The sequence below is a fragment of the Lithobates pipiens genome, unplaced genomic scaffold (genome assembly GCF_037356315.1).
Source record: "Lithobates pipiens isolate NorthernLeopardFrog02 unplaced genomic scaffold, aLitPip1_a1.2 Scaffold_22, whole genome shotgun sequence".
In the NCBI taxonomy this organism is placed as follows: domain Eukaryota; kingdom Metazoa; phylum Chordata; class Amphibia; order Anura; family Ranidae; genus Lithobates; species Lithobates pipiens.
This window is the reverse complement of record NW_027507784.1, coordinates 161,417,010-161,432,620: the sequence shown is the minus strand read 5'-3', so window position 1 is coordinate 161,432,620 and position 15,611 is coordinate 161,417,010. Positions and strand designations below refer to the sequence as shown.

General features: G+C 41.8%; 1 protein-coding gene across 2 annotated transcripts in view; it reads left to right on the top strand.

The window, feature by feature from the left end:
* The window catches only part of PARD3B (par-3 family cell polarity regulator beta), a 2,156,380-nt gene that overhangs the window by 299,449 nt on the left and 1,841,320 nt on the right, over positions 1–15,611 (top strand). For both annotated transcript variants that reach the window (XM_077448525.1, XM_077448526.1), the window contains exon 3: positions 7,116–7,284. In XM_077448525.1, the coding sequence (XP_077304651.1) occupies positions 7,116–7,284 (169 nt within the window). The remainder of the gene's footprint in view (positions 1–7,115; positions 7,285–15,611) is intronic.

The window sequence follows — 15,611 nt, the reverse complement described above, 5'->3', positions numbered from 1 at the left end:
TTAACCCTTTTTCGGCCACTAGCGGGGGTTAAAACCACCCCGCTAGCGCCCGCAGACCGCCGCTAAAAGGACGGTAAAGCGCCGCTAAAAATAGCGGCGCTTTACCGCCGACGCCGCTCCCGCCCCAGTGTGAAAGCAGCCTTAGGTAACCACACTGACAGCTGATGATTCATCCGTTGTTAGGGATGCAGTGGCCAGCTTCCCGGTATACACTGTTAACAAAATAAACACAAAATGCACTGCAAAAGAACCTACACATATGTTTCTTGATTTTGGGTACCTGTAAAAAATGAAGCAAACGGCTTATAACAGTTTACACTGATGTATCATTTGAAGAACAAGTACGATTTTGTATGGGACTGGACAAAACATCTGCAAGAGTATAGCCAGAAATACAGTGCAATATGCAGTGCATTCATAAAGTATTCAGTATTATTTTCTCATTAATCTATCCTCAGTACCGCATAATGTTAAAATGAAAAGAGAGTTTTAGAAATGTCTGTGAATTTACTAAAATGAAAAAAAAAAAACAGTGTTTGAGTGTCAGGGACTGACCTAACCATATATACAGAGTGGGTATTTTAATAAAATAAAACAAAAATAAGAGAGTGCCCGGCTCCTAACATGACCCTCAATGTAACCAATACTGATTTTAAAAAAAATCATATACAATGCTTCACTGTAATGTAACACTATTATTATTATTACCATTCTTATCGCTTGACAGATCACATATTTCCTAACTAGGGAATTTCATGATCATGGCCTTTGACCCATGCAATCCACATTGCAGTTTCTACGTTGTTTTTAATTTAGCTTTTTTGATTCTCAAAAAGGAAGAACTTGATCCTTTCTTAATGACTTCACGTGGATTTCATCTGTAATTGTAAATTCGAATGTTAGCTGTAAAATTAATTGTCTATTTGCCATGCCATAACAGTATGTGTGGGGTTTTATGGCATTAGAGGCACTAAAAGTAAATCAAGTGAAGAGCAATAGATAGTGAATCTCCTGCCAAAACTACAGTGCCTTGCGAAAGTATTCGGCCCACTTGAACTTTTCAACCTTTTGCCACATTTCAGGCTTCAAACATAAAGATATAACATTTTTATTTTTTGTGAAGAATCACCAACAAGTGGGATACAATTGTGAAGTGGACGAAATCTATTGGATTTTTGAAACTTTTTTAATTAATAAAAAAATGAAAAGTGGGGCGTGCAAAATTATTTGGCCCCTTTGCGTTAATACTTTGTAGATCCACCTTTTGCTGTGATTACAGCTGCAAGTCGCTTGGGGTATGTCTCTATCAGTTTTGCACATCGAGAGACTGAAATTCTTGCCCATTCTTCCTTGCAAAACAGCTCGAGCGCAGTGAGGTTGGATGGAGAGCGTTTGTGAACAGCAGTTTTCAGCTCTTTCCACAGATTCTCGATTGGATTCAGGTCTGGACTTTGACTTGGCTATAATAACACCTGGATATGTTTATTTGTGAACCATTCCTTTGTAGATTTTGCTGTATGTTTGGGATCATTGTCTTGTTGGAAGATAAATCTCCGTCCCAGTTTCAGGTCTTTTGCAGACTCCAACAGGTTTTCATCCAGAATGGTCCTGTATTTGGCTGAATCCATCTTCCCCTCAATTTTAACCATCTTCCCTGTCCCTGCTGAAGAAAAGCAAGCCCAAACCTTGATGCTGCCACCACCATGTTTGACAGTGGGGATTGTGTGTTGAGGGTGATGAACTGTGTTGCTTTTACGCCAAACATATCGTTTTGCATTGTGGGCAAAAAGTTCGATTTTGGTTTCATCTGACCAGAGCACCTTCTTCCACATGTTTGGTGTGTCTCCCAGGTGGCTTGTGGCAAACTTTAGACGAGACTTTTATGGATATCTTTGAGAAATGGCTTTCTTCTTGCCACTCTTCCATAAAGGCCAGATTTGTGCAGTGTACGACTGATTGTTGTCCTATGGACAGACTCTCCCACCTCAGCTGTAGTTCTCTGCAGTTCATCCAGAGTGATCATGAGCCTCTTGGCTGCATCTCTGATCAGTCTTCTCCTTGTCTGAGCTGAAAGTTTAGAGGGACGGCCAGGTCTTGGTAGATTTGCAGTGGTCTGATACTCCTTCCATTTCAAAATGATCACTTGCACAGTGCTCCTTGGGATGTTTAAAGCTTGGGAAATCTTTTTGTATCCAAATCCGACTTTAAGCTTCTCCACAACAGTATTACGAACCTGCCTGGTGTGTTCCTTGGTCTTCATGATGCTCTCTGCACTTTCAACGGGACCCTGAGACTATCACAGAGCAGGTGCATTTATACAGAGACTTGATTACACACAGGTGGATTCTATTTATCACCATCAGTCATTTAGGACAACATTGGATCATTCAGAGATCCTCGCTGAACTTCTAGAGTGAGTTTGCTGCACTGAAAGTAAAGGGGCCGAATAATTTTGCACGCACCACTTTTCAGTTTTTTATTTGCTAAAAAAGTTTAAAATATCCAATAGATTTCGTTCCACTTCACAATTGTGTCCCACTTGTTGGTGATTCTTCACAAAAAATTAAAATTTTATATCTTTATGTTTGAAGCCTGAAATGTGGCAAAAGGTTGAAAAGTTCAAGGGGGCCGAATACTTTCGCAAGGCACTGTATATTTGTTTTAGGCTCAAAGTTCAAGGGGGCCGAATACTTTCGCAAGGCACTGTATATTTGTTTTAGGCTCAATTCACATCTATGCATGTTGCTTTTGAGCGTTTCTGCAGTGCTTTTTGCTGTGCTTTTTGCATATTTGTAACGTACCGCAATTTTGCAGCAATTTGCGTTTTGCGAATTTGTGTTTTTTTTAATATTCATTGTATATAGCTGCTTGATAAGGACCGGGTCGGGAAGCTGGCCACCGCATCCTTAACCGATGAGTCATCAGCTGTCAGTGGGCTTTTCCGCTGACGGCTGAATAAAAAAAAAAAAAAAAAATTGCCCGTTAAAAAAATTCCGGAAACAAATGGCGTGCCCCCCCCCCCCCCCCCAAGACAAGGGTCTGGATTTGGAGGGAACATCCCCATGCCAAAAAAAAAACAAAAATGGCGTAGTGTCCCTCCCAAAATCCATACCAGGCCCTTATCCGAGCATGCAGCCTGATAGGTAAGGCAGGGAAGGGGACAAGCGAGTGCCCCCCCCCCCTGAATCATACCAGGCCGCATGCCCATCACAAGGGGCGGGCTCTCCTGGTGACATCATCGGATGGTCATGTCCCATGGCAATATAAAAGATGTCAGACAGGGGGTACATCACAACGGAGGAAGACAAGAGCGGCCTTTTTTGTTTTTAATGGAAGAAGACAGACGGAAGAATACAGCAAAAGAACGGCACCAGGAGAAGACAGCACAAGAAGACGGCACCAGGAGAAGACAACTCTATTTCTTGATAAAGGACTTGTCAAAAACTAGCTCTTTTTTTTTTTTTTTTTACATTTCACTGCTTTTTTGGTGAATGGGAAGGGGTATGATGTACCCAATACCCATTCACACAGGGATGGGATCTGTGGGTCACCTTGTTAAAGGGTGCTTCCAGATTCCATTAAGGTTTTCCCGGAAGAGGCCCTTGTCCCCATCAAAATTGGGGCAAGGTGCTTTGAGCTGGGGGGGGGACGCAGAGCCCCACTGCCCCAAGCATCCACCCCTCATGTTGAGGGCACGTGGCCTGGCATGGTTCAGGGTGGCGCACACTCGTCACCTCCCTTTACTGACCTACCGGGCTGCATGCTCGGATAAGGGTCCCCTCCAAATCCCCTCCAAATCCATACCAGACTGAAGGGTGCCATTTTTTGTGATTTCTTTATTTTTTTTTGCATTCAGCTGTCAGTGGGGAAGCACGCTGACAGCTGATGACCCATCGATAGTTGTGAAGGATGTTAAGGAGTTGAGGATGCTTGGCAACAAGCTATATACAGTAAAAGTAGAAAGAAATGCAAATTGTGGGAAAATCGCAGTAAAATGCAGTACTTGCATTTTGGATGTGGGTCTATTGAACTCTATTACATGCTAAACGCTGCATTTTGCAGGGAAAAAAAGGCCCAAACCCTTTCCAAAATGCAGAGGCCCAAAAATGCATAGATGTGAACGTGTTCCATAGGAACCCACGTTAAAAAAAATTAAAAATGCAAAAAGCATCAAAAAACACATTTGTGTGAATCGAGCTTTGGAGTTTGGGAAAAGTTAAGCCTAGTACACATGGGCCAAATTTCGGGCGGCATCAGCCAGTTCAACGGAAAGTGGCCGTCATTCGGCCATGTTTCCGGCAGCTGATCCCAAGGGTCATAACCGAAAAAGGTCTGCCGATCGGCTCCCGATCTGTGCTTTCAGACCCCTGGTCAGAACACAAAAGCACAGCAGGGGAGATCGCTATAATAACATCAGATTGTTAGTACAACAGCCCTGACCTGAGCTGTCAAACTAGTAGTGTGTACGAAGCTTTAGAACCTTTCATATTTTGTTGCTGATTTTTTTTTTTCCTATTGGGGAGATTTTGCTGTCACTGTCTGCTGTCTGTTGAGACAGACTGCAGTAACATTAGACAGACCTCTTCCTCAGTACAAAACTATATCTTTAAAATTATTGTCAAATACCACTTAGAAACTGCAAGATTAATATGTACCATGGCTTCTCCCATTGTAACATTTCTTCAAATACTGACAAACTTTGGGGAAAATGCTACTATTGCATATCCAGTTTCTATTTTTAATGCAAGATTCCCAAAGTAATTGCCCAAACTCCATAATATGTAATTTTACTGTACAGCAGTTTGTTGTTTTCTGTCTACTGCACTCTAATGTGAAGTGTTCTATGAACTGAGGACTGACAGACAGCAATGATTAGCACACCTTAGGATGCACATTCCATGTTTTAACTTGGTATTAATTATTTTAGATTTGTTCTGACCAAAATTGTCATTGTCACCTGGAAGTTCCCCATTAATGCTGTTTGGCAGCAGTTTTCCAGATTTGGGGATGTGCATGTATGACCACAGGTTTGCTCTTGTCAAAATCAAAATTGGTTTGGCAGTCCAGTATTGATGTATATTTATTTCTCTGCTAAAATTTTGAAACACTTTTATTCCATTTACCTTGGATATGAATTGGTTTTAAAAGGTGGTATCACTTAATTTAAAATGGAACTAGCAAAGTGTGCCTAAATAAGATTGGAAAAGGTTGGAGATATAAGCAAGAGACATTTTTTATTTTTATGCAACAGGTAGTATAGAGTCAATGTTTTTATTTGGATAGAGTGACAATGGACTGTTTTAGCCCTTTAACCCTTTGTTGGGTTTTATTTTTGTGTGCGTGTTTGTAAAGTTTCCCTTACTTCATGTCCTAGTGCAGGAAATCCAGAGGGATTCTCTCCTGTGGGGACAAACACTTCTCTTTTTAGAATAGGGAATGGTAAGGTTCCTTTTAGGAATTTTTCACTGTCTGTGTGGCAATAGGAAAATGCTCTTTAACTTTCTGGTTATTTGGACAATGGAGGTTCTAATTCTTCCTCACTTTACTTAAAACTAATGGTCAGGTCATTTTGGTACAGTTATATGGGTGATCATTTTTGACATAAAAAGACAAAACATTACATTTAAAATAAAATCCAAGGTCTCATAGCCTAAAAGTGCCAGGCCTTCTGGACATTTGGTCCTAGCCTTGTATATTAATCACTTCGGCACTAGAGCAATTTTTTTATTTTTTTGCACACATGTTAAAATCTACATATTTTGCTATAAAATTACTTAATACCTCCCAGAACCTGATATATTTTCTGAAAGCAGAGGCCCTGTACAATGACAAGATAGTTATTGCAATGTTTATGTTGCACGATATTTGTGCAACTGTTTATTAAATGCATATTTTCAGGATAAAATATAATACCCAATTTTGGGTAAAATATACGTAATGTTACGTAAATAGAACAAACATGTCAAGTCTTAAAATTGCATGTGCCCATGATATCACACAAAATTAGGTTACCTAAAAAATCTCCATAGGTAACACTTTAAAAGCCTTTGTGGCTCACTGGTTTAGAATTAACTTTGAGCTCTGGTCTGCCGATACCTCATGTGTGGTGCAGTTTATATACATGTGTGCATCCAGGGGGCATGTTTGCATTTACAGATGTGTGCCTTCTGTTAAAATGTTTATCATCTTCATCTTGATTTTTTCATTTAACTTTATTTCTATTAAAAACAATTAAACCCCCCTGTGATAGCTTTGTGCCAAGTGACAGGTACCCTTTATGGAGACATTGGGGGTCTGATATACCTCAGTGTTTCCCATGCCCTCCAAAGCATCTAACCGAGCAGAGATCGGCTTGGTTACAAGGCTGTATCAGCAAGAGGATGACCCCTCCAAATCTGGAAGTGACTAAATCGCTGTCGCTTCCAGTTTCATTCTGAGCAGAGGAGTTTGAGGAATGTTCCTCTGACTCCTCTCGCTTACTATTTTGATTCTTTCCAGTGTGGTCCTGGGCTTCCATTTAGAGCCCCCGGAGAACTGCACGGTCCATACTGTGAATGTGATCGGCAGCTATCCAGCCACTGGATCACTTTCACTTTGTAGCCAGGAGCTGACTGAGAAAAACAGGCACAAGCCATGGTTGCTACAGCAGCTATCAGTTTGTGCTTAACCCTTCACTCTTTGGATGTATGTAGTACATCCAAAGAGCTGAACTAGTAAAAGTGTATTATAAAAATTTTCTGTATTCTGTAGAATAATGGTTCTGTGTCATATGTGATGATGTCAAAGTGCGTCATCTGGCCCGAACACTAAAGAGAAAGGGCTTTGGGGATTTTGGGTCGCACAGCATGATGGAAAAGCAGAGTTAAGATTAATGTAGAAAAAAGTACAAATGCAAACAATTTCTAGATAGTCTAGAATCTCTTGAACATTGTCATAGATTTGACATTTACCACATAAAAATTATTTCACCTGATCCTCTTATACATGAACACCTTCTTATAGATGTTGGTCCCAAAAAACTTTGTGAATGCTAATTGCAGTTTTGTTAAGAGATCCTTTAATTTGTAGTGTTTTTATCTGCAATGTTTGTAACCACATTTGCCCTCTTCTTCCAGTTGATAGCCCTGTTTGATGAACATGATGTCTCCAGTAAAACAGAAGATGGAATCACCATCACGGATCGCCTCAGCCCTGACCCTTTTGAAGCAGAACTAGAAGCTCATAATCACACATACCATCCACTTCGAGGAGAAATTGAGGTTACTCCTTCAGCTCTGAAACTTGGTATGCTGTTTTCTTATGCATTTTCAAGTGCTTGAATTAAGTACGGATGACCATTGTACAATGTTTATATCAGTTTTTTGATAGCTCTGGAGATGTTGCCAAACTGCTTGCCTGTTCTAGTATATACTTAGGAAAAGCAAAATAGTAGGCCTACTTTCTCTACCTTGTTATTTTATATTCTGTCTGCATTAGTTGTAAGTACAGTATTTTTGCGGAACAAGTAAACAGTGTATATGACACCGCAGCACAGATCCTAATCCTGAATTATGGCATCTGAGTGAAGAAAGTCTGGTACATTGCATCTCTATTTGCACCTATTGTCTGCTTCTTAAAACATAAGCAGTACCTGTCTTCTTTTGTCTGTCATGCTCTCAGGCAATCCGGTTCTATCACTGTCATACTTCTATTTTCTATATGTGAATTCATAGTATTTGGGTTGTAAAAATGCTTGATTTCCCTAGGATATGAGTTGAATAATATTACAGGCGTGGGAAGGTAAAATGCCCACACAAATGTAACTGTCTGCTTTTGATTTATCAATGTATGTCAGCTGTTAGATATGTAAAAATGTGCGCTCTATCTCTATTTTCTGCCAGCACAAACACTCGGAAACCCGAATGTCTGATTTTATTTAAATGTCCTTGTACAATACACAGTCAATTCCAAATTACACTGCAGATCTTCCTCTCTGCGCTCATCAGCCAGAATGCAAGCTGTATACTTTAGTAATAATACAATTTCTAGTGTCATATCGTATTGTAAAAATGAGCTAGTGGTAATTAGCTATTTGATTATCTCTATAACATCTCAGCATTTACAATTATAAGAACTAATTAGGTGAGAAATAAATGATGAACTGCAGAATGAATGTCAAGTATAGAAGAAAAGAATCCAAATGCACATTGCTGGGGCTGAAAAAAAATGGAATGTTCTTATCTTCACAAATGTAAAGAATATTAGGGAATTTTACCTGCAGAGGAGAAACTATCCAGCTTACATAGGAAAAAAAGTATCTTCTGTTCACACTATCTTAGTGTTAGAAACCTAAATAGTAATATTCAGCCTCCTGCCCTTGTAGCTCCTGTCTTCAACTTACAAAACCACCTTTTTTGATGAAATATGGTATCTTAGACCTCTCACTTTACAAGTATAGCACTTGAAGGAGCCACTTAGTAATGTTGGTTCTCTGTTCTACATCGCGACTCTTAGAACGACCTCTTTCCCTCTGCCACACTTGGTTGAGTGAAAGTTACTGCACAAACTTATAGCACACAAGTGTGGATATCTTTTACTTGACTGTGAATTTGTATCAGGAAATAGGCACAAGACCCTTAAGTGATAATCTCCATTTACACTATATTGCCAAACGTATTGGGACACCTGCCTTTGCACACACACATGACATTTATTGGCATCCCAGTCTTAGTCCATAGGGTTTAATATCGAGTTGGCCCAACCTTTGCAGCTATAACCGCTTCAATTCTTCTGGGAAGGTTGTCCAAAAGGTTTAGTAGTGTGTCTATGGGAATGTTTAGAATGACAAGGAATAAAAGCGCCTCTAGGTGTAGAAATGCAAAACTTTTAATAGTAACATACAAACGGCAACTCACATGAGTGAAGATAAAAGCAAGCACATTTGTAGATGAAACATCCCAGGATCAGAATGGGAAGCCAGGTCACGGTTTCTCCACTTCTCAGTTGGTCTTGGGAGAGGTGTAGCAGGCACATCAATGTGGATCCCCCAGGAGGGTGGTGAACTGTCAGAGGCCCTTGCTCATAGCACTGCAGGCATGCAAACAGTCCTCGCTACACCGCTGTAGATGGAAAGACAGCCGTGCACTGAATGTTCCAAAACGAGGCTTGGAGAGCATGGGGTAGAGCATCAGATGCTTGAAAAAGAGTGCTGTTGCTACAACATACGCAGGATGCATGCTCAGAAACTCGTCGCACTTTCGTGACACCTTTGCCCCCTGACACTCTGCACTATGCTCTCCAAGCCTCATTTTGGAACTTCCATTGCATGGCCATATTTCCATCTACAGCGGTGTAGCAAGGACTGTTTATATGCCTGCAGTGCTATGAGTGAGGCCCTCTGACATTATGGTGGTATCGCATGGTCCCAGTATTGGTTCATACATGAGTATTTTCAGGCATGGCCAGACATCTCCAATTTACCTCCATCTTCCCATGTTGGTAGTCATATTAGAGCAAAGCCAGCAATAGACAGGGCATATAAGCATTAACTTCAATGTGAATATTAATACTATAACTAGTCTAAAGTGCACTGTAGAGGAATGGCTAGGATATGGTGCAATATGCCCTGAGAAGACCCTCTTAACAGCAACTGTAAAGTGGTAGTCTTTAGTCTTAACTAGTCAGTCGAATAGCACCGGTGCCCAATTGTACCATTGGTGCACATGAGAATCATCCCAGTCAAGCCTGCAGGCAATGGCCACTAGATGGCTGTATGGTCAGATTCTAAAGGGCTCAGTCTCTATAGAAGCAAATGGTAAAGTTCCACAGCATTAACCAGTCCCAGGGATATTACAGCTCACCATTGTATAATAAATAGAAAGCAAACATACATTTAGACAATTTAAATTGCAGATTCACACATATAGGCAGCTTAACCCCCCTGATGGTCTTCCCGAGTCTGTCTCGGGGTGGAATTTTTGTACCATTAGCGGTAACCCCGAGCCAGACTCGGGGCCGCATCGCTGGATCCAGGAGGAGGTTTACTTACCTTCTCCCTCGGATCCAGCGTTGTCTCCCCGCTGCACGAGCGAGCCATGTCTCGCTCGATCTATCACGGAGCCGATCTCCGTACCCTGTGAGCGTTGCGACGCACGGGGATGAAGATAAGCGCCAAATTCAAAAAGTGAAACACACAGTATACATACAGTATAATGTAATCTTACAGATTACATTGCTGTATGTAAATATTTCACATCCCCTTTGTCCCTAGTGGTCTGCCCAGTGCCCTGCATGCAGTTTTATATTATAAAAACTGTTCTTTATGCCTGGAAACTGGAGATTGCCCATAGCAACCAAAACTGTCCCTTTACATCAAAAATGGTTTTAGACCAGCTAGAAAATAGCGATAATAAATTGGAATCACTCGCAGAATTGAGCGACAGCGATTTGTGGGGAGATCCGTCATCAAATACTGAAAAGTAATGACAGTGACAATTCTGCAACTGAGCAAATTTCAGTGTTTTTGATTTGATTACATTATTGAATAATTTTTATTATTGTTGTATTATTATTTGGTACAATTATTTATAGTTATTTATTATATTATAATTTGATTTCATTTTTCAAACTTTATTATACCTGGGATGTCTGCTAGACTCTGGTTTGGACAGATTTAAGAGAGTTATTCCTAAGAATTACAGGACTACAATATAAAACGCCAAATTTTCATGCAAAATAATTGTACCGCTTTTAGCACCTCAAATCCAAAATAATCGTACCGCCAGGGAGGTTAAAGAAGAATTCCAGTAGTGGATATTTTCATATAGTTTACATTGGTCCAGCTTTAACCAATGTAAGTAAGGATATACCATGCCTGGAATTCTTCTTTACACTATATGCAACTGTTTTTTTATAAAACATGCTTGTCTCCATGCTCTCCTTCCTTGTAAGCCTCCCTGATGGTTATTTCAAAAAAATGGTTTTGCCATTACCTTATTTCACTAAATATCCTATACCAAAGTGAGGCAACAATTGAATAAAAGTGACAATTTACTGATCATTGCACAATTTGCGATGTGGTGAAGCAACATAGATTACAGAAGTTTAATCCAACAAGCCCTTAAAGTAATTTGTTTAAAGACCATGAACGTCCAAGATTAAAAATATTGGTAAGTGCTTGATTCACCATTTTGTTTAGAGTTCATTTGGTTACTTCCCTTCATACCATCCACCATAATAAAACAGGAACTCAATTAGCAGAGGCTATAATGAAGTCTGTGTGATATAACATGTTGGCTGTAGAGATTACCTTATTACATTTTTAATTCTAGTAGGTTTTGCAGGCTGTAAAAGGCGTGGTCAAGCTTTACTTTTATAAGTAAATTAAGGGCACTTTCACACTGGGGTGGGGGTGGGGGGTGCGTTAGCGGTAAAGCACCACTAATATTAGTGGCGCTTTACCGCTGTATAAACGTTGCTTTTTGGCTGCTACCGGGGTGCTTTTAACCCCCACTATCGGCCGAATAAAGAGTTAAAAGCACTGCTACCAAAACGCTTTGCAGGCGCTTTGGCAGTGCTGGCCGTGATATCAATGGGCAGGAGTGGTGTATACACCACCTCCACCGCCCGAAAGATGCTGCTTGCAGGACTTTTTTTTAACTTCCTGCCAGCGCAGCGCCCAAGTGTAAAAGCACCCAGGCTTTCACACTGGGGCTTCAGGGAGGTGTTTTTCAGGTGCTTTACAGGCGCTATTTTTATCCCAAAAGTTCCTGAAAAATGCCCCCAGTGTGAAAGTGTGAAAGGGATCTAAAGATTTGCATATAACTTTAGCTGCCTAGATGTCTAGATCTGCTTATTGTTTTGACATGGAAACTTGTGCTCGTTGTACTCTGCAAATCAAGTCACAAGATCTTCAGTCCATAATATTCAGTAGTCCTCATCACCGCATTGTAATATTTTATCACAGGAAATCATTAACTTAACATTTAAGCCTGGTAAATACTTTTCGTTTTTTCCATTCAACCCAGCGGGTTGAACGAAAAAAACTTTCAGCTCAGGCTTGAGCTGCTGTACTCACTATGCAAATCAAATTAAGTACAGCGATCTCCCCTGCTGACCTGTTGTGTTCTGACAATGGCCACCATTGGCTGAGAGTGCTGAACAGGAGTTGGTCAGCTGCTGGTTTTCCAGCATGCTCGTCTGACAGAAGCCTGCCAAATGAGACTCATACACACGGGCTAAATGGCAGAATTTTTGTGTATACTTAACAGCTATTTTTGTTTTATAAAATACATCTTTCTTTATCGTACATTATGAGACACAGAGCCTAAGTAATAACTTAATGGGTTATGGGCCACCTTCAGGTGATGGACACCCAATACAGGAAGTTCACTCCCCTATATAACCCCTCCTCCTTCCAGGAGTACCTCCAGTGTCTAAGGTGTTGGTCACACGTGAAGAGGTGTTCTGAGGAGCTCAAGGAGGGATCCATGCTGGATTTAAATAACCTCCACAACCGGATCCATCCAAACCACTGAGGCTACAAGATGTACCCGGGCCTTGGATAGAAGAATGAGGTTTTGCCTGTAACACATCTTTTTAAAGGCTGGACCCCAGGAACCAGGACTCTTTTTGGTCCTGCTACATTACCTAAATTTGTTCCTGAGGGGTGCTATACAGGTCCAAAGGAGTGGAACCCCGATTATAGGGACCCGGTCTTTAAAGGTTTACTAACGCAACCCACTGTGATGGGTGAAGTTTGGATCTGTCTGTTACAGCAGTAGCCTGCAGTGAGGATAAGGTAAGTAAAGAAGCCCAGGAACTGTAAAAAGTTCACCTATGCCTTTTTCTATGATTAACATTGTATGCCTTAAAATCTCTACTAGAGGGAGTAAATTACACATATCTTGGTATGTTGCTTCCCAGTAGCTCTGTGTACAGGCTATAACAGCCTGGTGGTCCCAGCAGCCAAAGGGGGTTCTTAATTGAACGGATGGCATTTCCTCTTCTGAGGGAAAGAAGTGGGGGTACAGCAACAGTTTATAATGACATATTTTTCATGTATAGACGGCCCCTACTAAGACAAGTTATTACATTATCTTGCAGATTAAGGAGCCAAACACTACTGCTGATAAAAGAGGTGTGGTGGCGGTTTCACATACATTACATTTATATTTTCAAACTTGCCTTTAAACACTATCCATAAAGGGGATTGTTGTGCCCCAGTCCTTGTACGTAGGCAGTGCGTTCGCCACTCTGGCAAGGTGGCAGACAGCGTTCACAGCCTCCTTCTCATCGGGTCTGCATTTGCAGACCCAAATGCCATCCGCGCACAGCCTGGTGTCTTTCTTGAAAGAAGGAGGGGTATTAGAGAGGGTGTAAAACAGGCGGCGCCATTTGCGGGATGTAGCATCCTCGTGGAGCACGCGCTGAGGGGTGGAAAACGCTGAGGATGCCAGATCAGGCTCACACCTGAGGCTTTAAAGACAGACAATATCATTATCAGAGGATCTCTAAGAGCAACTGAAGAGAGGAAGTCTGACACCCTAAAGGACACAGGGCCACTGGGGCATGTAAGGAATGTATACAGGCATTTCCAGTACAGGTAATACAATTATTATTCATTGTAAAGCTGATCTTCATGGTGGTATTGTTTTGCTAAACTTTTGCTCAGCAAGCAGTATATTTTTCTTAAAGTGCCTCTGCGTTTTGTGCTTTGCACAATGACTTCCAGAGCTACCACTAAGGTACCAAAAATTCCACCCCCAGGCGCTGGGAACTCCACACTGTCACCCTCTCCGGAGATACCCGACATGGCAAGCCAGGGTGAGTCATTGGAACCAATTAGTGGTGCAACTGCTTCCCACACTTCAGCCCCTGTATACATAACTGAAGATGCATTTTCCTCTGCCCTGCAGGGCCTAGAGGGAAGATTAGCGGCTTTAATCACATCCTCCATCCAAGGGGATGGGCAGCGTGCTTGATCCCCCTCCCCCACCTCAAACCCTTTACCAAGGGAACAATGGGGACAGGATGAGGTATTACACACAGGTGATCATGAGGAAAAACAAGCCTATTCCTCTGCAGAGGAAACAACAGTTGATGATTCAGCTTCGCAATCTTAGGTACAAACTCTTACAAAGATGGTCCGTTCCACTTTCATGCTACCCCTAACAGAGACAGCTGAAAGTCCGATTTCTTCCTTGGGTTCTTTAAAGCCTTTCCAGACTTTTCATGTGTTTCCGGTCTATGTCTTGCTAGAAAAGCTTATTTATGCTGAATGGGATCATGCCGATAAGGATTTTCTCCTTCCAAAGATATTTTCAGTTCTCTATCCCATGGAGGAGAAATTCACCAAAAAATGGAAGATACCAGCAGTTGACGCTGCGATTTCCAGTGTGGATAAGGCCGCGTACACACGGGCGGACTGTTCGCCCAACCTTGTCCGCTGAACAGTGTTTGGGCGGACAGTCTGCCCGTGTGTGGGCTTTCAGCGGACAGTTTCAGCGGACAGTTGGACGGACAAAGTCTTTCGGAAATTCCGAAAAACTGTCCGCTGAAACTGTGTTTGAGCGAACAGTCCGCCCGTGTGTAGGCTACTTTCGAAATGAGCAAACTGTTCCCGCTCGGAAAGTCCGCCCATTTCGAGCGCGTGTACAGGTAGGCGGGGCCCGCGAAGGAGACGTCGCGGGCTCCGCCGCCTGGAATGGGCTTAAAGGGGAACCCCAACGCCGAAAAAAATCGGCGTGGGGGTTCCCCCAAAGTCCACACCAGACCCTTGTCCGAGCACGCTACCCGGCCGGCCAGGAAATGGGGGGCGAGCTGGTCAAAGACCAGACCACTTTTTGCGATTCGGCACTGCGTCGCTTTAACTGACAATTGCGCGGTCATGCGACGTGGCTCCCAAACAAAATTGACGTACTTTTTTTCCCCACAAATAGAGCTTTCTTTTGGTGGTATTTGATCACCCCTGCGGCTTTTATTTTTTGCGCTATAAACAAAAATAGCGCAACAATTTTGAAAAAAACGCATTATATTTTACTTTTTGTTATAATAAATATCCCCCAAAAATATCTTTTTTCCCTCAGTTTAGGCCGATACGTATTCTTCTACATATTTTTGGTAAAAAAAATCGCAATAAGCGATTATTGATTGGTTTGTGCAAAAGTTATAGCGTTTACAAAATAGGGATAGTTTTATAGCATTTTTATTAATAATTTTTTATTATTTTATTTTTTTACTAGTAATGGCGGCGATCAGCGATTTTTATTGTGACTGCGACATTGTGGGGGACCCATCGGACATTTTTGACACATTTTTGGGACCATTGTCATTTATACAGTAATCACTGCTATACAAATGCAGTGATTCCTGTGTAAATGACACTGGCAGTGAAGGGGTTAACCAGTGGGTGGCAGTGTAGGGGTTAAGTGTTCCTAGGGGTGTGTTACTAACTGGGGGGGTTGGGCTTTCATTTAGTGAACACTGATTTCTGCTCCAATCACATGGAGCAGAGATCAGCGTCACTAGTTGCTAGGCAGAATGGAGAAATGCTGTTTACACGGCATTTCCTCCATTCAGCCATCCCGTGAGACGATCGCTGGGATGCCCGCGGCGATTGAGTCCCACGACCG